At 44.4% G+C, this 21,852-nt stretch overlaps 1 protein-coding gene and 1 pseudogene across 3 annotated transcripts in view; one reads left to right on the plus strand and one right to left on the minus strand.

Moving 5' to 3' along the window:
- Positions 1-21,823, minus strand: part of XRRA1 (X-ray radiation resistance associated 1) — a 61,864-nt gene extending 40,041 nt beyond the window's left edge. For 2 of the 3 annotated variants that reach the window (XM_037038412.1, XM_037038411.1), the window contains exons 1-7: positions 21,560-21,823; positions 18,581-18,636; positions 15,800-15,897; positions 10,510-10,691; positions 7,038-7,109; positions 5,978-6,050; positions 3,731-3,828 (exon numbers count right to left, since the gene is read on the minus strand). In XM_037038412.1, the coding sequence (XP_036894307.1) occupies positions 3,731-3,828; positions 5,978-6,050; positions 7,038-7,109; positions 10,510-10,691; positions 15,800-15,893 (519 nt within the window). In that variant the 5' untranslated portion in view covers positions 15,894-15,897; positions 18,581-18,636; positions 21,560-21,823. The remainder of the gene's footprint in view (positions 1-3,730; positions 3,829-5,977; positions 6,051-7,037; positions 7,110-10,509; positions 10,692-15,799; positions 15,898-18,580; positions 18,637-21,559) is intronic. The other variant, XM_037038413.1, reaches the window with a different exon arrangement.
- On the plus strand, positions 20,493-20,886 carry LOC118981609 (60S ribosomal protein L32-like; annotated as a pseudogene).
- Positions 21,824-21,852: the final 29 nt, after the last annotated feature.

A 21,852-nucleotide genomic window follows, 5' to 3' on the forward strand; every position in this document is an offset into this window, starting at 1 on the left:
ATTGGCACTTGAAATAGGGATTTGAAATAGCAGGTGTAAGGAAGACAAGATACCTGGCAAAATGCATGGCATGAAGGAGGTCAATAACTACTTTTTAAAAAGTAAAATAATGAGACTTCTGCCAAGATGGAGGCATAGGTGGAAACACTGTGCCTTCTCCCACAACCAAGTTTGGATACAACAAAAGTTTTGGAGAACTAACACACACCCAGAGACCAGAAAACGGAATTATACGGAAGTCCGACAGCTACGAACCGTTCAACGAGGACGGTAAGAGGTGGAGCCAGCAGCGGAGCTGGGTCGGGCAGGACAGACCTAGGAGCGCAGGCAGCCCAGAACTAGTCGGGGTGTGGAACAGACTGACCAAGGTCGCACATTCGCGTGCAGTGAGACAGACCACGCAGGCCCCAGGGGGCGAACCCAGTGGTGGAGGGCTGACAGCGGTGGCACACTCACCTGCCGTGGAGCGAGGTACGTGGNAACTGAGCCACTCTGGCCAGGGCATTCTGAAAGCATGCCATACTGAATGTAATGGACTTTCACTCTGTGTTTTCAAGTTATATTGAGGATTATAAGGATTTCTATGATTTGGAATAGGAGTGGTCCTCAGACTTGTCCAGTAAGCATAATTCCTAAAAGCCAATAAAACAGAGAGAGTAAATTTATAACAACTGATGCAATTTTATGCTGTGTTAAAAACATTTTATATTAGATTTTGGTATAGATAGTGGGAAATAGGTTCCAGATATTCTAGAGATACAGGGAGTCATTGCCCTGACCTACAAGCCTGGGAGTTTTTATGACCTTCCATTTGTTCATTATTTTACTTTTTATTTATTTTTCTTTTTTATATATTTTATTGATTATACCATTACAGTTGTTCTATTCCCCCCTTCATTCCCCTCCACCCGCACACTCCCTCCCCCACCATTCTCCCCCTTAGTTTATAACCACGTGGAGGGTTAGCAACAGGGGAGTGGGAGGAGGGGAATTGGGGAGAAGGTACACAGGAAAAGTAGCATAGACAGTAGGTAGAAAATGGATGGGGGGGAGGGCAAGAATAGTGGGGGAAATATAGAATCTAAAGAACTTGAGACACGTAGTTATAAACTAAGGGGGGGGGAGAATGGTGGGGGAGGGAGTGTGTGGGTGGAGGGGAATGAAGGGGGGAAAAGAACAACTGTAATGGTATAATCAATAAAATATATAAAAAAGAAAAATAAATAAAAAGTAAAATAATGAACAAATGGAAGGTCATAAAAACTCCCAGGCTTGTAGGTCAGGGCAATGACTCCCTGTATCTCTAGAATATCTGGAACCTATTTCCCACTATCTATACCAAAATCTAATATAAAATGTTTTTAACACAGCATAAAATTGCATCAGTTGTTATAAATTTACTCTCTCTGTTTTATTGGCTTTTAGGAATTATGCTTACTGGACAAGTCTGAGGACCACTCCTATTCCAAATCATAGAAATCCTTATAATCCTCAATATAACTTGAAAACACAGAGTGAAAGTCCATTACATTCAGTATGGCATGCTTTCAGAATGCCCTGGCCAGAGTGGCTCAGTTGGTTGGAGTATCACCTCATAGACCAAAAGGTCATGGATTTGATTTCTGGTCAGGGCACATGCCTAGGTCATGGGTTCAGTCCCTAGTTGGAGCATGTGCGAGAGGCAACTGATTGATGTTTCTCTCCCTCTCTCCCTCCCCCTCTCTAAGCATGTTCTCAAGTGAGGATGTAAAAATATTTTTAAAAAAATACAAGGACACATAATCCATTATAGGAAGATTGCCTTCCCAAGCAGTTAAAACTTTTTTTTTCTTTTCAATGTTCACCTGAGGATATACTTTATTGATTTGAGAGAGGAAGGAAAGGAGAGAGGGGGGAGGGGAGGGGGAGAGGGGAGAGAGGGAGAGAGGGAGAGAGAGAGGGAGAGAGGGAGAGAGGGAGAGAGGGAGAGAGGGAGAGAGGGAGAGAGGGAGAGAGGGAGAGAGGAACATCAATGTGAGACAAAAACATCCATTGTTTGTCTTCTTGTATGCACCCTGACCAGAGATTGAACCCACAACCTAGGTATGCATCCTGCCCAAGAATTGAACCCTCAATATTTTGGTGTACAGGACAATACTACAAATGAACCATCTGGCCAGGGTCCAAGCAAGCAGTTAAAACTTCTTAAAACTTTGGCATATAAAGGACATCAAGTTTTTAAAAAATTAACTCTGTGTAAGGTCTTGCACTCTCTCTCTCTCTGCCAAGACCAGGTTAAGTGGGGCTTTTGTGAATGGCCGACTACTGATGTTTGCAGATTAAATAATTTAAGTTACCAACTCTTTGGGATCAACCCGAAGGTTTGAATTGGAAACACTTCTGCTATAAGGCCAATGTGCAGGGAAGAGACTGCTCAGCAAGGGAGCCTGGCCCGCTGCCCAGACCCACACCTGGCTCCAGCTCTGTTGTCCTCTGCTCTCCAAGTACACAGTGACTCTCAGGTAGTGACAAAAGCTCTGTTTCTTTGTGAAAAGTGGCACTAAAGTTTTTGTGCAAGTTGAAGACACATAACTTGAAGTACAAGAGCTGTGTACAAAATGCATGACTATGAAAAATTTAATTTAGCAGAAAGCCAAGAATGCAAACTAATTTTTCTATATTTTTTAATCTGGGGCTTAGAGAGCAGATGCAGATGTTCAAATGTCAAGAGTCTGCTGTAGCACTCACAAGAGTCCTATTTTATTTCACACTCATCTCTGGGCCTATGGACTAGGCCTATAGCCTGCTTCATCCAAGCCCGATGCAACCAATCCGGCTCACTCAGACCAGGATGGGTCTCTGGAATCAGTCCATAATGCCTCTAGTTCAGGTGGTCAATCTGCTGTACCTACCTAACACTTAACTCCCACTTGATCCAGATCTCCCTCAAGCTCTCCTTCCTTTAATACTCTGTTTAAATTCACTTTTCTGCATAGACTCTTTGGACATGAATTTTGGCATTTTTTTCTAGGACCATGCACTAACAGGGCAAAAGCCCCTCTTTCAGACCCTCTCTGCCAGGGCTAGCTGGACCCCATAAAGCATGACTGACCCTAATTGTTTTGTGAGCCTTTATCCTCAGGACTAGAAAATGACTGGAAGTGCCCTAAAGGCACAGAGGCTCCGGGAACTTACGAAACAGGACATGCCAGGAACAGGACATGCCAGACCACAAGGATGGGACCCTGAGCCCAAAGATAACATCGAGACAAGCTGCAGCCTGTGCAAGACCAACTGGAACATCCTGCTCTACAACCACCCCAGTCCCCTTGTCCTTGAGGAAAAGCTCAAAGCCCCCATCCCTCGGGGCTGGTGCATTTCTCCATACCTAGCCCTTCCTTCTCTTGGGAAGGTAGAAACAAATAAAACTTTGCTCTCTGCACTTTCCTCTCTTTGTGAATTCTTTCACAGCCCATGTCACTAGCCACCCTAACATGCACCATGGCCATAGCAATAATATATTCTCATCTATTTGCCACTGCTGCCACCACCACTGCCACCAGCAAACCCATCCTCCCAATCACTACCCCCAGCCCTACCACTCTCCCTGGGGGACTGCCCTGAAGCAAGCGTCTGGCAGTAAAGGCCCTGAGAAGCCTTTTCCAACAGTTATAAGCAGTAGAGGGAGACCTCTACACCCATTCTTTATAGGGAAACAGGTGGGCACCAAATCTCCCTACCTCCAACTTACTTCCAAGAAATTAAAGTCTCCATTTTTCACGTAGATTGTTTTGATGCCATTAAATGCAAGGTCCAGTTCCTTTAAGGCTGGAAATGTGTGAAATACTTCTACAGGGGGAGGAGAAAGAGAATCTTCAGCTTGTAAAAGACTTAAGAGAAAGATATTAACAATGGTCATTTACTGGGTTCCCACTGGGTTGGGCCAGGCACTGTGTAAGGTGCTTTACATACATGACCTCTAAATCTCTAACAATCCCAGAAAACAGTACTATTTCCCTTCTACTGCTGAGAAATCCAAGGCTCAGCTAGGCTGAGTGATTTGCTAAAATAGACTTTCCGGTGAGTGAAGGGCCAAAAAGTGGATCTAAGTCGGTCTAACTCCAAAGTCCATTTAAAACATTATAATGAAATATAAAAGTTGAACGTGTCACCCAAAACAGTAAGCAAAACAAAACACACAGAAAAAATAATAATTCCCTTTAGTCTCAATTCCCAGCGATAACTCTTGAAAGTTTCATGCATCTCCAGTCTTTCTCTCAGGTGTGCACTGACACACACTTCTTTTCACAGAAATGGAAGCACACCATTCACACTGTGACATGACTTGCCTTTTTCCCTAAGAATTATTCCATGTCAAAACACACAGATCTGTACAATGTCTGAATTATACTCTACAATGTAGACATACCCTAGCTTATTTAACCATTCACCTATTGGTAGCTTTTAGGCTATCTGGATAAAAGGTAAAAACACTTCTCCCTTTCTCTATGACAACTGGACCTTGGGTTAACTTTCTAGCCCTATTCCCTGGTAACCTGAAGCAAATGGCATGACAACTACATCACTAGGCAGGACTGCTATGGGAAACATCACATCTGAACTAGGGGAAAGTATAAATGGATAATAAACATCTGAAGGAGGCACCATAATTTTGAGCTTCCCTGGTGACTCCTATAACTGGACATGTGCTTTGCAGGAACTCGATGAGCAATGTCTATGGAGTGTCACAGTAGCTGTTTGTTCCTGTGGGGAGTGACATTTCTAAGCCAGAGTGGCTCCTGCATCCACCCAATGAGAGTCTCATAGTCCTGGACCTGGGCTGGAGGCCAGAGAGACTGGCTCACGGATGGTTCATGGACTGCTACACGGAACGCTATGAGGACTCCATGTCCTCAAATGGAAGAGAAACTGCTGATGCGGTGTGGCTGGCACACCGTGTGGAATTACTTAGAGCTTTCAAAGTGAACTTGGTGTTATGGTGGTCTTGTAAGCCCTTCCTCCTCAGAGCCACCACTGAGTCTCTATTTACTTTATTTTTTAAAAATATTTTTTTAAATTTATTTTTGGAGAGAGGGGAAGGGAGGGAGGAAGAGAGGGAGAGAAACACTGATGTGTGAGAGATACACTGATCGGCTGCCTCTCAAGCGCCCCCAGCTGGGGACATGGCCCACAACTCAGGCTTGTGCCCTGACAGGAATGGGCAATCTACTTAAAATATATTCAAGGCTCTCTTTGCCTGCAGGATTAAGTCCAAGTCATTCAGGGTCCTTGATAACCTAGTCCCTATGAAGCCTTTTAGTCTCCATTCTCTACTACCTGCAAACATATGAAGTTTCTCTACTCCGTTAACCTGAAATGCCTCCTTATCTCCTACTTCCTGAGTCTCTCCTATTTACTTTTTAGAGGAGCAGAGGTGCTCCTCTCCTCAGAAGTTTCTCCTGCCACTCTGGCCCGGGTTGATGTCCTGCTCATACACTTGCACAGCATTTTGTGATACCCTCTATCATTGCCCTTCCTGTATTCTGCTCCAGTCCGAGCCCATCTCTCCCACCAATCTATGACTCACCAGAACGGGACCTGGATGCATTCATTTTTAAAAGCCAAGCATTCACATAGTCCTGTCACCCAGCAGGGGTCGCTGTGGGCTTGCTGAATAAACAAGAAGGCTTTATGCTCTAACAGGAGCTCTTAATCTGTATATACCCACCTCATTTGAGTCTACCAGGCATCTTACCTTGGGGAGAAAGAAAGCAAGGGAATTATCTCCATTTACAGATAGAGGACTCAGCAGCTCACAGAGAAATGTTCTAAGTAGGTGGTGCCCACTGTGGGTTAGAATCCAGGTCTATGTGCCCTCCAGGCCCCAGCTTACTGCACTGCAGCCATGGATGGACTGCCAGGCAGGTTCTAACATGAGTGATTGATTGGCTGCGTGGGCCCAGAGGCAGAAGACAGCTCTCAGGAAGGAAAGGCTCACCTAGAGGCAGCAGGTTCTCCGAAGCATTGATGTAAATCACAGAATCAAAATGCTTGAAGTCCTTTTCTTTGGCCTGTGCGAAGGCATTTCGAAAGAATATTCAGAAAAGTAGAGTGAAAGATACTCTGAAGACCCATGTAACACTATCCAGCTTTAATACAAATCTGAGTATTTTGCTATCCTTGCTTCAAGTTTCTTTAAAGAAATAAAGCATTTCAGAGGATTCCCCCCATATCCACTCCCCATCACATTCTCCAATCTCTTTCCCACAGGTGACGGTGATACTGAATAGGTGATTATCATCCCCATACTTACATTACATATATGTGCCCATAAAACACATATGGTATCATTTACATGTTTTAAAAACTATATTAAATGCAGCATATTGTAGATATTCTGTGACCTGCCTTTGTTACTCAGAACTGGTTTTGAGATTTACTTGTGTTGACACATGTAGCTCTAGCTCATTCACTTTAATTGCTATATAGTATTACATAAGCAATCTCTCTTTATATGCCAAGGAAGGCCTACAAGCCAAAAATATATCCCATAATATCCTATATTATGGCATATCCAAATGTGATGGCTAATAGGGAGGTCACACATTCAGCTCTGAGGTGCCTATCAGTAAATGCAAAGAAAGGAACATGACTTATTACACGAGTCACGTTTGTCCTATACGTTAAGGACAAACTAGCATCTTGGGAGAAACATTAACTTGTGGCACTAAAACCTGACAGAAATTTCTCCTGCGGGTTCTTTTGATAGGAACTCTGTCACATAATAAGTATATGCCAACAAATTTCTACAGCAATCCAGACCTACTTCCACCAGGCTAGTTCCTTTAATTCACCTCACATGGAACAATGGCAATACAAAATTTAAAGCAAAAGATTGTGTCTTAATGTTGCTTCCACCCAATGAGTCCTTGTCTGAACCACCCCCTCCTTTGTGACCAAATTCCCATTCCCCAGGGACTCTGAAGGTCCTATGGACAGAGCCAGGAGCCACCCCAGGACTCGCTCACCCTGATTCCGCTTCTGCTGGCTGGCCTTACCTTGGAGAACTTCAGGCCGCTCACATTGATCGTGCACAGGTCTGATGGCTTCCTCACACAATGGTGCTTCAGCTGGAATACAGTGCAGAGAACCAATTCTCAAGGCCCCAAGGCAGTTTATATAGTTGGCCAAGACAACAAATGACTCCCTGTTGAGGAAGGCAGCCTGGCACAGTGGGAAGGGTGTGGGCTTTGAAGCTGTTCAGAACCAAGCTACCATCTCAGCTCATCCCCCTCTCAGCTTCCCATCTGTAAGATGGGGAGAGTGACATCGGCTTTACAGGGTTCTTAGGGGGACTCCTTCCTCTCTGTTCTTTCTCCGCCTTTTGGGGCCCCACTTCCTCTATCTGGCCCTTTAAAAACCTGTATTTCTGGGGCTTTACCCATCTTATATACATTTGTTATAATTTGTTCATTCATTCATTCATCTACTCATTCACCAAATATTTATTAAGCACTACATTAGGACATATATTATGTTAAATATATTAACAAACTTTCTTCTTATCCAAACTATTATTATTTCCCTTTTAAAATGAGAAAAATAAGGCTAAAATGCCTTGCCTGATATCCTATAGCTGGTGAGCGAGAGATCTACGATTTGAATCCAAATCTGTAACCACCAACTCTGTGCTCTTTTGACTACCAAATGTTGCCCCTCATAACTAGTGCTGGGAGAAAATTTCAGCTTTGGAGCTGCTACTTCAGTGTAACAGATCATTACTTTTTGTCCTGCTGATCATTTATTTATGGTGTCTTTTATGTTTAGACATGGAACAAGGCATTGGGAAGACAATAAAGAAAAAACAGAAATATTCCACGTCTTCATACAACTTACAAATGCATGGAAGCCAAGTAGTAAGCAAGTTTTCATAATGCAATAAATATTTTAAATGAGAAATTCAAGATGCTAAGAGCGACAATATAGGAAGTCCTAATCTTAGTCTGGATGTGAGAAAATACTTGAAGAAGTAATATTTCAGCTGAGACCTAAGAGCTAAGTAGAAATTGGTCCCATGGAAGTGGGTGGTGGGGACTGTGAAAGCTATCAAGGCAGGAAAAAGCAAGGTGCTTTTGAAAGGATGAAAAACAAGGTAAGGTGAGAGAGGTGGTGATTAGATTATTTGGGCCCATGTTGGCTCTTTGAAGGGTGTGGATTTTACCCTCCAGTCAGTGGAAAGCTGTCAGAAGTTTCTTGGCAGGGGCTGACTGCTATGTCTGATAAACACAGAAAGGAGAAGAGGGGAGTGGGAGGGGAGAGCCCAACCTACCAGACATGGTTAATTACCTTCCCTGGAGCTACTTCTCGGCTTATTCCCTGCTAAAGAACCTTGATGCCATTCACATTTCTCTGAGTGGTCAAGTCCTTAAACTCCAGCTCCAAGGAATACACCCTGGCTTATCTCATCCAATCACAGAGGTCACATTCCCCTAGCCAATGACTGTTGGAACTTGTGATCTCGTTTTGACCAATAAAACACTGGCTGCTGGGGGTGAGAGGCCAGTTGTGGGAAGCTTTTTCTTACTTTTGAAAATAGACCTAAGACAGTAACAGGCAATCCCTCTTTTTACCTCTGCATGTTATCCTTGACATGTGATGACCAGGGCTGATGCAGCCATCTTGGGACCCTGAAGGCAATGAGCCCAAGCAGGCAGGTTAACATGCTCAGGTTACAAGAGCAGGAAGGTAGGGAGCCTGGATCTAGGGAGATGTCATTTAGTCAGTTAATTAACCTACTGTGGAATAACAATGCCTCTGGATTCTTTTTTCATGAAGTAAAAGATCCTAGTTGGTTTAAACTAGTTAGGATGTCACTGAATTAATTAGTCCAATAAAAGATAGTGGTTGGCCTGGCTGGCGTAGCTCAGTGGATTGAGCACAGGCCTGTGAACCAGAGGATGGAGGTTCGATTCCCAGTCAGGGCACATGCCTGGGTTGCAGGCCAGTCCCGAGCAGGGGACACATGAGTGGCAACCATACATTGATGTTTCTCTCCCTCTCTCCTTCCCTTCCCCTCTAAAGATAAATAAATAAATAAATATTTTTTTTAAAAAGGTGATGGTAGCCCTGACTAAGGTAGTGTCAGTGGAGATGAGAAGAAACAGATTTGACAACTACTAAGTAGAAGTGTCAGGGCTTGGCCAGGACGGGGGGGCAGTGAGGGAGAGGCAAGTGTCAAGCATAACCCCAGCTCACTGGCTTCGTGACTGGGGAGCTAATGGTGCCATCATAGAAGCAGTATAGTAAACCCTAGGAAAGAGGTGTGTTTGGGGACTTGGAGTAAGGACATTGGAGTAGTAAGTCAACATGAGGTGCCAGTGAAACATTCAGGTGGAACTGTCTAATAGGTGGGTAGGTATCCCATTATCTGAAACACATCCTTGTTGCTTCTACTATACAAAGTGGCAACATGGATAACAAGCCATCTCAGTTAATGTGGGACTGTGTGTGTCGCTGGAAACACAGGGGAAAAGAGGGCTGCAGTGGGAATGTTTCCGCCCCTCCTCAGGACTGTTGTTTCAGCCCTGCTCACCCCCAAGGAGGACTGAACAAAATCACGAAAGACATGCCACAGGACTCCTTGAAAAGCTTACAGCTCACCACCTGTAAGATGCAACCAGCTGTCTCCTCAAAGCCCTCTTTCAACATCTGATCTGTGCGGAAACCCATCTCTGGGGAACCACTCTCGCTGCCAGAGAATTCTTCGTGGGGAGCTATGAGAACTGGACTACACATTAAATTGGCTTACAAAACGTGTCTTTCTTTGCAAAGCCACTGAGGCATTGCACGGAGCAGATGTAAAATTACCTGGCTGGTCTCCAACACAGCCATCCCATTCCTCTCTCTAAAGCGTGGCCCTGACACTGGGTAATACCTGCTCGGCTCTCCTGGCCTTCAGCCAGACACGACACCCCAAGGACAAAGGTTGAGGCATGTAGAGCTTTTCCATGCCCCCTGCTCCTAGAGAGGTCTCCCCAGAGTGGAGCAGGAATCTCTACACCCTTCCAGGTGCTAGCATGGATTTTCAATTTACCATTCTCCCTGATTTACTCATTTGCCTCCCCAACTCAATTAAGAATTTTTACCTGATATAATGTAAAGGCACAGGCTTGGAAGTTAGTAGGCCAGAGTTCTAATTCAGAGTAGTTCTAATCCTGAGTAGACCAGAGTTCTAATTACTAGCCATAATTTACCTTGGCCAAAGCCAAGGAACACTTGGGGCCCCAGTTTTCCACCTGCACAAGGGCAGCAACATTACCGGGATGATAATGTCTAGCTCGCAAGGAGGATGTGAAGAAAGCTTCACACACAGAGAGAGCTGTGGGTCCCTTCATCCTCCAGGCTCTCCTCAAGTTGCCACTCAATTTGCCAATAGTTTGGGGTGGGTCGGGGGTGGTTGTACCAGAGTGGAGCGACCAGGACAGCCATCGGCTGATATCGCCAGCCATTCCAAGATGCATTTACTCTCACCAGAAAATTCAAGTCCAGCACGTGTCCAGGAATGTCCACTTGGTTTTTCCATCGAGTTCTTTTCTTTGCTCCGACGTCAAAAGAAATCTTCTGGTTTTCCTGACCTTCAGCTGGTGCCTCAACCATATGCTTGGACTTCTTTTTGAGGTTGCCTTTCCGAGCCACTAACCAATGTCCTCGGCCTGTGGAGAAGATCAGAACAGTGAGGAACAAGCTCTTTCAGAGCCAAACCAAAAAATACCTTCTCATTATCTTCTATGCACCAGAAACTGCTGCTGCTGCTGGTCTACATAACTATCTCAATTAATTGGCCCCAAACTCAGTAAAGATATGGTACTGCCTCATTTCGCAGGTTAAAAGTTTAAGACTCAAAGAGGTGAAATGACTTGCCAATTTCTTTCCTCCACATTTTTGCCTCTAAACTCTAATTGTTCTCTAAGACTCCTGATCAAGTCTTTCCTGTTTTGTAAAACCTCTACTGACTCCCCTCAGCAGAGCTGATGATCCTTTTCCATGCCAGCCAATTACTACCCCATTTGTTATGTCTTGGGCAAATGTATGATATTAACTCAACCAGCTCCATCTCCCCAGACCTTACCCAGGATCCCACCATTACAGGAGAAAGACTGCTTCAAAGGCTCAGGACAGGAAAATGCTAGGATATTGTCACTTTTTAAAAAACCCAGTAACTCAAGTTCACTACAGAAAGAACTAGAAAATGTATGTAAACAAAAAGAACATAAGGTTTACTAGTAAACTCACTTAAAAAATCATGACAATGTTCTAGAATGTTTTCTCCATTGGCAACTTTTTTTAATGCAAGGCATTTATTGCAACCTGTAATTATTTTACTCATTATTTCTTGCCCTCTAGAGTGGCAGCTTCACAGAGCACAGACTCTGATTCATCCATGTCAGTATTCTCAAGGCTTACAATAAGCTTACCACACTGTGATTGTTGCTGAATGAACCCTGAGCCACAGTCTCCACCCACAATCATCCATTCAGGCTTTACTTGAGCATCTACTTTGTGCTGGGAGCTGGGGCTCTGGAGATGAGTAAGATGGAGGTCCTGACTCAAAGGAGCTTATAGGAGACCATTCTGTGTGGTGTGGGCCCAGGTCCCAGTGGAAAGTGAGGTCCAATGCACAGGACCTACGCCCAAGGACAGGTTCTCTCATGGGGAATCAGGCCTGCATTGTACCTAGGCCTCTTTGAGACTTGCTTTTGCTAAAACTCTCACACCCTGAATTGAGGCAAAAAGTGCTTACTGTAACTTCCTAAAATCTGTACTAAACCTCCCCAGTAAGGAGTGTAACCAGTTCAACCACTTTTGCCCTTGGTCTGCAACATCCTTCTCTTTGAATTAGCAACATTCTTTCCTTTGTTTTCTGTAAAAGGTAACCACCTAAAGTGAACCTGTGCATAGTAAATGAATACCATCATGTAATGTGCCCAGAAAAGCAATAAAAGCTTGTCAAGGCAAGAGTTGAGGCACTCTCCCCTTGAGAGAGTGGCTGTGCTGTCCCTTTTCCTCCACAGGACTTGGTAGTCTGTGTGAATTTGTCCTATCTCATCCACAATGCAGCAGACACTGCTTTGCCGGTGTCCGCATCAGAGCTCAAAAACATAAAGGGTGTTGTAAAAGCCCAAGGTGGGAGCTACCAGCCTAAGGGATGAGCTAGATCTAAGATGAAATTGTGGCAGACTCTGGCCAGCAGTCTGCCTGTTGTGACTGAAGACGAGAATAAATGCACGGGTGACAGCAATCCTGTGGAGAAAAAGGGGATGGCACAGCCACTCTCTCAAGGGGAGAGTGCCTCTGAGTGCCTCAGCCACTCTCTCAAGAGGAGAGTGCCCCAACCCTTTCCTAGATAGGCTTTTATTGTTTTTCTTGGGTCTTACATCAAAGAAGGATTTATTATCTATTACATGGAATATTTTTGTCTACATTTTAGGTACAATCAAGGAAAGGAAAATAACATGCAGACGAGAATGGCAACAAGCTGATTAGCTCTGTCCTTGGGAAAATTCACACAGGCTTTGGATATTACCTTGAAGTTAGACAATGCACATTTGTTGTTTTGGACCAGGGTGATGGAGTTTTAGCAAGAGCAAGCCATAATAGTCTGTATGCATTTTCTAGGCCTGATTCCCATGGGAAAACTCGGTTTGAAGGTCTGGCTCCTGCCCACCACTTCGCTTCTGTAGGCTTTCCATACAGAGCAGAGTCACATTTGCCAGCCCAAGACAAACTGGTCCCCTATAGAAAGTTGAAAGTTGATTAGCTGGAGATGAAAACACCGGGCTGCCCAAGCAGAGGAAAGAGCACAAGTACCCAGAGATATAAGAGATTTGAACCACATAGAAAACCAGCACAGAGCTACAGGAACCAGCTTGGTGCCTCTGACCAGTGGCTCCCTCCCTGTGCAACCCACTGGCTCCTGGCCTGCGGGGCTTGCCCTGGCTCACCTGACCAGTGCTGCCTATCCTGCCTCTTGGATGCAGCTCCTGCCCTACATCTGGTGTGAGCAAGTTCCAATTGCCATCTGAGCCTGCCAGTCTGGGCATCCCCTTTCCCAAGGCTGCCCTCATCTGGGTCATGGACCTTTGTCCTGTATCCCAACAGTCCTGACTCCTGGAGACTCCAGGCTAAGTTGGGGCCAAAAGGCCCAACACACCTGGAAGGAAAGGCCCAGAGTATGTCCGGAGAGAACAAGAGGAAAGAGAAGTGAGGCTGGGGGTCAGCAGAGCCAGATTAGAAAGGGTCTTGAGGACTGCAGTGAGGAGCGAGGGTTGTAAGGGGGCCGGCTCATAGCAGCACAGTATCCGTGGGAAGGGTTTTTTCTGCCTCATAATTTTTCATTTTGCGATAATTTTAGACCTTCAGAAAAGTTGTAAAAATAGTACAGTGTACTTGTACAGTTTTCATTCAGTTTTCCTAATGTCTTATATAATCATAATACAATGATTGAGACCAAGAAATTAACACTGGGATAGATCAGTAACTAATTTATAGCGCTTCTTCAAATTTTGCCAGTTTTCTCACTAATGTCCTCCTTCTGTTCCAGGATCCAATCCAGGATCTCATATTTCATTCAGTTGTCATGTCTTCTTAGTCCCCCACAATCTGTGACAGTCCTTCAGTCTTTCCTTTTTCTTAAGTGAACTTGACACTTTTGAAGAACACCAGCCAATTATTTTGTGAAATGTCCCTCAATTTGATTTTGTCTGATGCTCTCCCATGATTAGACTAAGACTTTGCACTTTGGCAAAACTCCCGCAGGAAAGATGGTAAGCCCTCGTCACACATAAAAACACAGGGTACCTGGGGTTAACATATCACTACTGGTGATGTTAATTTTGATCACACAGGTAAGGTAGTGTCGACCTAGTTTCTCTACTGAGAAGTTACTGTTTTTCCCTCTGTAATTAATAAAGATACCTTGAGACTATACAAATACATGTTTCTCATCATACTTTGACCCACTAATTCTAGCATCTGTGATGGTTAAATTTAGTGTCAACTTGGCTAGGGTATGAGAGGATTTATTTAATCAAACCCTAACCAAGGTGTTCCTGTGGAGGTATTGTGTACATGTGGCTAACACCTACCATCAGTCGACTTTAAGTAAAGGAGCCCATACCCAATAATGTACATAATCCAGTCAGTTGAAAGACCTTACAAGCTAAACCTGAAGTTTCCCAGAGGAAAAAGGATTTTGCCTTAAGACTGCAGTACCAGCTCTAAGTGTCCAGCCTGCCCACCCTACAGATTTCGGACTTGCCAGACCATCATTTTACATCAGTTCCTTGAAATATGGAATGTGTATATATATGTGTGTGCGTAATATGTATTCACATGTCTATATATGCACACATATGTGTGTATATGATAACTAGTCATTTATATTAATAATTAGAATATAATTACACATAACAGTAGTATAATTATAAATAATAACTATGTATCCATAATTACGGGCTCATGGGTATTTATTCAGTGCTCCATAACTCAAGTCTACCTTTCTGTGTTTTCTTGCTCAGATTATCCCAGCTCTGGCCACTGGGAGCTCCTTCAGGTTGGCTCCTATGTCTTTTGGCCATGTACCCACCATTTTTCTGAGCACTTCTCTACTTTCTGGCACAACATGATGTTCTAGGCTCAGTTTGTATTTTTCCTGTCCCAGGCCCAGTAACAGCTTGTTCTCTTTCCAGCCCTGGCTTCTTTGATTGGAGAATAGCCTGTGGAAACTGAGATCTGTGCGCCGGTATACCCTGCATGACTGACACACCATTGTTCTCAGCAGACTGGGAAATATACCCATATACACTAACACATGCAGACACACAGGACTTCATTTATTTCTCCACCTGTCCATCTGTGTGTGTGAGGGGTTATGGGTATGAAATCATGACTTTATACTGAGAGCCACATGGGAGGGTTTTTAATAGGTAGGCTGCCGGAGAAGGTCTCTAAGTAAAAAATTAAACCACTCTAGAGAAGAGGGGAGGACAGACTGAAGGGGATGATGCTTCCAAAATGCAATGTACAGTGGGACCAGCAAGTCACTTCATCTAGAGTAAACAAGGGCACTTCTCCCTCGCTCTACTTTCTCAAAGCAACAAATCCAGTCCAGCGAACCCGTACGTCTTCAGCATGTTCCACCTGCAGGCTGTGCTCAGCGTTGTGAGGAGTCCCTGCCGCAGAAGAGTTTTCAACTGGATAAAAGTCTGAAAAACTGCCTAGCAGAGTCAAGTTTAAGCCACTTTATTTAGGAGTTTGGTGGAATATAACCAAGTCAGAACTAGAGAGAGGAAGATGGCTCATAAGAGAGAACGGACACTGAGGGCTGGAGCAGCTAGACGTGTAGGGGAGGTGGGAGAAGACCTGGGCTTTGTGGGATGGAAAGAGTTAGGATAATCAGAATGAGGGCTGAAATGTTCTGGCCAAATAAAAAAGTTATGTAAAATGAGAGCACTGTGGAATGGGGGCATAAATAAAGGAATGGGGTTGTTCACAGGGTAAGGGGAGGTTAGACTCTGAAGACAAAACAGCAGATGGAGAAGGATCCAGCAAGGAGAAGTCACTGAGCAGAAGGGAACACAATGGTTAGACACGCACTTTAGAGGGCTCCCCGAGGCTGCTGGGGGAAGAAGGACCGGAAGTGGATGAGATAGGATTGAGTGTGGATAGAAGTCAAGTGGATGGAGAATAAAACATGGATGTGAGACACATTCTAAAGCAGGAGGGGCCTGTGAGGCAAAGACAGCAATTTAAGGCACCTGACCTTCCTCCGATGTTCGAAGCAGATTTTTGGCTGGAAAGCAGTTGTTCAGGAAAGGCTTCCCGTCATCCAGCTTATAGACTCCCGAGGAGGACATCTCCCTGAGAGTCAAGCAAGGAAAAGAAGAAGCAGAAGAGTGAGAAGGTGCGGCATCGCTCTCTCAACCCAACATGGCTTGTGAGCCCCCCAGGGCCACCACACAACACATACCCCCCACCTCTGAGGGACTAGAGGGCCATTTCCCTGCTTCAGACATGGGCTGGCCCTTATGTGGAGAAAGAGACAAGGCCTTGGATTTTTTGGTTCAAACTAATCCTAACCCAGTGGAACACTAGCAAGAGCATTACCTCCAGGCTTGGGCAGATGGGGTTTGAATACTGGCTCTGATTTCTCTTGCTCTGTGAGTGGGAAAGCTACTCTATCCCTCTAGGCCTGTTCCTCACCTGTAAAATGTGGACACCACGTACCTTAACACAGAGATAAAAGGATCAAGTTAGAATGCTGGTGCCTTGTGCATATTAAGTGCCCACTGGTAATGCTCTTTGTTTTAGCAGAGTTCAGGAAAGCAGGGGCTCAGATTTCAGGTGAGATGATAGGCAAATAATGAGATTTGAATTGGGTAAGTAGGATTTGAGGGATGAGTTGAGTTTCCTGATAGAAAGATAAGCATTTTAAACAGAAAGGCCACAGCGCATGGTGGTAGGCATGTCTGGCGCAGTGAAGACACAACTTGACCAAGGAAGGGGATCTGTGTCTGGGAGTCTTGGACAATAAGGCTAGAAAGGAAGGATGGTGTCTGCTCCTGAAGGGCCTTCAGTGCCAGGCTAGGAGCTCAAGTTTCACCTTGTAAGTAACCCGGAGCTGTGGGTGATACCTGAGCTGGGAAGAACCATGACCCAGGTCATGTTTCAGGAAGACCAATCTGACAAAAATAATGCTAAGTGAAATGGTATTCCATTAACTGGTCACAGAGTCACAGAAATTCCAGCTTAGAAATACTGTTCAATGTCTCTCACTGCTTTCATTAAATCTTTCATTCCCTCTGCTTCTACCCAACCCCACCCCCTAAAATGCTGCAACAGTTTTCTGACTCGAGTCCCACTGAGCAGGAAGGCAAATATTTGAGCCTAGTCTTCAAGGCTCCCAGAAGCCTAGTTCCTAACCCTTCCAGCTCCAGTCTGCCCTACCCATCAGGCTCACAGCATCACTTTCTGTCCCTAAGACATACCACTCACATTCAGTTTTGCCTGCCTTTGTTCTTAGTGTTCCTTTGGCCCAAAATAGCCGATCTTGTTCATCTGGTTACTTTCATTCTTTAAGATTCAGCTCAAATTTATTCCTTTAGGAATAAATCTCTAACAAGAGATATGAATTTCTAAAACCGTAAGCTCTTGGAGATTTGAGATTTTTCATTTAAGGGATCCAGCCACTCCCAAATCTGCTTTGGGACAGCTTCAGACAACCTGAGGTGGCAGAGGTTTGGGAACCTGGAAGCCCCTGGCCAGAGGAAGGGACGCCACAGGAGGAAGGTGGGGCCTGGGATAGAGGGTCTGAGAAGAGATGCAGTAAAAGGAAGGAGCAGAGGGGGAAGGTGGGATCCAGTGTCTAGAGGAGATGCTTCCTGCAAGTGACAAATGTGAAAAGTAGAGTGTGCAATAGGAAGAACAGCAATTTTGGAGAGAGGAAGCTTAAATCTGAGTCTAGTTTCTATCATTAAGCTGAGTGACCTTGAGCAAATCAGTTCACCTCTTTGTGCCTTAGCTTTCTCACATTTAAAATGAGGATTAAAACCTGTGTCATAGAGCATTGTAAAAATTAAATAAGGTGAAAATAGGAAAAAAGCTTCCTTTGAGACCCAGTCCAGATGCTGCCTCTTCCACAAAGCCTTCACTGGGCCTTCCTGTGGGGTAACGTTGCTGCTGTAGCTAAATCCCTGAGAATCTGTTCTGTGTCTCTGTCAGGGATGAGGCCTTCTACCTCCTCCAGTTACTACCAACAACCACCTTGGCGGGGCTCCTCCAGTGGTCTATGAACCTCTGTGTCTGGACCCATGTCCAATTCACTGTGTCTCTTCCACCCTTGGACTGCTCATTGGAAACACCCAACAAACGTATGGGAGCCAAATGAAGGTAAAGATACAGTGATAGTCCCAGGGTCCAAGAGTTTGTATAACTATTTCTGAGCTCCCTAATTAGATTCTAAGCTCCAGAAGAAAGGCAGCATCTATGGCATTCATTTCTTTGTTCCCAGCTCCTAACACAGCAGTGGCACATAATAAATACCACAGTTATTTGTGGAATAAATGAGTGATGTTGATATCTTCTTTGGTCCAACACAGGGCACTCTGAATTTTCTGATCCTTGACCACCCGAAAAGGACTAGAGGCTCCTCCTGTGTGTCCCCATGACAACCCCTACTTCTCCTAGTGTAGTACTTAATTATAATTGTTTGCTCCTCTTTCCATTTCCCACTTGCTATGGGGACTATGATACCTTATTTATCTATGTAATCCCAGAGCCTAGGATAGAGCCTAGAACTCACTAAAAATGTGTTGGGAAAATGAACAGATAGATGGGTAAATGGGAAAAGATCAACAGCTATTCAGTCAATCTGTCTTTTAGGAAATCTCTCTTGTGACCAACCATACCTGTATGCAAGATTAGTGAATGAATGAATGAATGAATGAGTGACTAGCTGGCTGGGAAACGCTAGAGATGATGACTGTTGGAGAAGGTTTAGTAACTTATGGAATATAGGAACCTTGCTTCTAGTCTGTATACTTACTTGATCTTTGATCTTAGGAAAAGTCCCTTGACTTTCTTCTTTTGCTGTTTCTTCACCTGTAAAATAGATAGTATACTCCTTCTTAGCCTGCCATTCAGAGCTCTTGACCTTTCTCATTAATTATATTCTATTAATAACCTTCTACTCCAAAATGTCTCACATAGGGCCTAAAAAATACCACAGGACTAAAAGCCAAGAAGTAGGTTGATACAGATATGGAGATAGAGACAGAGACATAGAGGGGAAGGTGGAAGAGGAGAATAATTTATGACAGTGGGGTGGGGCTGGAGTGCTTAAGTAAGATGTGCAAATGGCAAATCAGTTAAGGAAAGGGTCAGTTTATATAATCATTTATGCACAGAAACAGTAGCAAAGACAACATTGAAAGGTATGATACAATCTGGGAAAAAGATATTTGCTATGCATGTAACACAAAGAATAAATCAGACTCAGCTCGTAGGGAACCGACAGACCCACACACAACTAATCATAGAAATTCTAGTTCCCTATGAGGAATACTAGGTGAGAAGGTGTGGATTTACTACTAATGGTCTAGTCTAGCAAGAGCATATACCCTCTAGGTTACATTGCCTAGAAAGTAACCTAAAGAGAAATAGGAACTTTATCTGGATGGTGGAAAATAGAAGGCCCAAGTTCCAGACTTAGAGGCTGTCTGTCTGGTTAGCTTCAACTACTTCTGGTCTCTATCTTAAACTTGAAGCAGCTAATCTCAATCCTAGCTCCAAACACGCACACACACACACACACACACAGACACACACAAATGCTTCTCATCCGCACACATTTGCTTGTCCCATTCCTTTGGCTTATCATACTCTTCTGCTCCTCTACTTTGCCTGGCTCATGCAGATGTTCCTTCCTCAGGTTGACACTTCTTTGTTCTACCACCTCAGGCCCACCTCTTAATGGAGGCATGATGCCCTAGCATATTATAATGGTCTGCTTAACTGCCTGTGCCCCACTCCAAACACCCCTAACCCAGGCTGTGAGCCCCTCTATGGCCAGGCCTGGATCCTATGTCTCTCCATCCCCAGCACCTCATACAGCTGTTGACTAGGCTCAGTGACTATTTACTGACTTAAACTGAACCACAAACACAATGCCATGGAGAAGAAAGACATAAAGATGAAGGAAGGTTCCACAGAGCAGGTGACATCAGAGCTGGGTCTTGAAAAATGAAGTTAGAAAACTTGAACAACCAAAAGCTACAGGGGCATCAGAGTAGATTGCTTCACAGAGATGAGGAAACCTCACCTAATATTATTTAGTGATAATTACCAGGTGAATGCTATTCATCAAGACAGGTATTTTGACATTTTGTTCAGTGAAATATCACCAGTGACTGCTCAATAAATGCTTGCACACAGTAAGCACTCAATAAATGTTTGTTCAATCATTTGGACACTTATGAGGGGGGTTATGGGGTAAAAAAACAAATGGCACAATGTCATAGAGTATAGTACGATCCCATCATGTGACAGCTCTTGGTCGCCAGAGTAGGAATTCCATGAGAGTAGAAAATAGGTCTGCCTTGATCACCCTCTGTGCCTTAGTAGAGCTCTGGAGAATGTTGGTGCTCAAAAATTTTTGTGGGGAAAAAAGTAAATTAATAAAAATCTAGACTACTATTACATACCATAGATTTTGAAGTTTACAAAAACCTGGCTTCTAAATCAGCTTCTGATACCTGTTATTTGGCCTTGGGTAAATTCCTTACTTTTTTTCATCTGATAGGGCTATTAGGGGGCTAAATGGACATCGAGAAGATGTGCTACACACACACACACACACACACACACACACACTATGGAGTACTACTCAGCAATAAAATGAATGAGCTCTCTTCTTCAGAGCTGCTTACGAAGGTGGCAGCCATCTTCTACTCTGCCTCATGGCTGCCCTCAGACCCCTGGTGAAACCCAAGATCATCAATAAGAGGACCAAGAAGTTCATCCGGCACTAGTCAGCCTGATATGTCAAAATTAAGCGTAACTGGCAAAAACTCAGAGACACTGACAACAGGGCCTGAAAAAGATTTAAAGGCCAGATCTTGAGGCCCAGCATTGGTTATGGGAGCAACAAGAATACAAAGCACATGCTGCCTAGTGGCTATTGGAAGTTACTGCTCCACAGTATCAAGGAGCGTGAAGTGCTTCCTACGTCCACCAGGTCTTACTGTGCGGAGACTACTCACCACCCGCAAAGCCGTTGTGGAAAGAGCAGCCCAGGGGCTCATGGGAGTCACCAATCCCAAAGTCAGGCTACTCAGCGAAGAAAATGAATAGAAGACGGCTTATGTGCACATTGTATTCAGGTTAATAAAACCATAAAATTCTGCCATCTGGCATTTCAAAAAATATATTAAAAAATAAAAAAGAATGAAATCTTGCCATTTGCGACATCATGGCCGAACCTAGAAGGTCACAGAAAGACAAATACAGTATTTCACTTACAGGTGTAATCTAAAAAATAAAACAAACGAAACAAAAGCAGACTCACAGGAAAAGGGATCAAACTGATCCCTGCCAGAGGGAAAAGGGAGGGACGACAGGTGAAAAAGGTAAAAGGAAATATAGTCAATAATATTGTGATGTTTGCAGTGACAGATGATTCCTAGATTTAGTGTGGTGATCACATTATAAGGTATAATATAAATGTCGAATCACTATATTATACGCCAGAAACGAGTATCGTATTACATGCCAACCATACTTACATAAAATATAAATGAATGCACATAGGACACTGCCTGGCAGGCAGCAGTCACTCACTAAATAAGTTCTCCATAACACGAAAACATTACTAACGGCTAAGATGACAGTCACCAGAGAGAATAACTGGTAAGTGCTGTAACAGGGCTAGAAAAGGATGAAGAACGAGCTCTGACGCCCCTTTCGAAATTTTAAGTTTGGGACAGAGGAGACTCTAATTCCTCAGGCAAACTGTTTCCAGCCGCACCTGCCTCCGGCGTCTCTTCCGCCTCCGAGGCGTTCGCGGGGGCGACGTCCCGGTTTGGTGGGATGCGCGCCTGCGAGCTTTACGGGGATTTCCGAGCCGCTCCACACTGGCGCCTGCCAATACCCCTTAGTAACCGCGACGCGGCCGCTAGCCGTGTGGGTAGCAACCGGCCGCCGGAGCTTCTGACTACTACAAATCCCGGCAAGCCCCGCGGCCACTCCAGCCGGCAACCTCACGTCAGTGAGGACTCCGCGCGACGCGTCACGACGTCGGCTTCAGCCAATCAGCTTCGG

This window comes from Sturnira hondurensis, unplaced genomic scaffold (genome assembly GCF_014824575.4).
Source record: "Sturnira hondurensis isolate 20B ecotype Veracruz unplaced genomic scaffold, ASM1482457v3 Scaffold0024385, whole genome shotgun sequence".
Classification (NCBI taxonomy): domain Eukaryota; kingdom Metazoa; phylum Chordata; class Mammalia; order Chiroptera; family Phyllostomidae; genus Sturnira; species Sturnira hondurensis.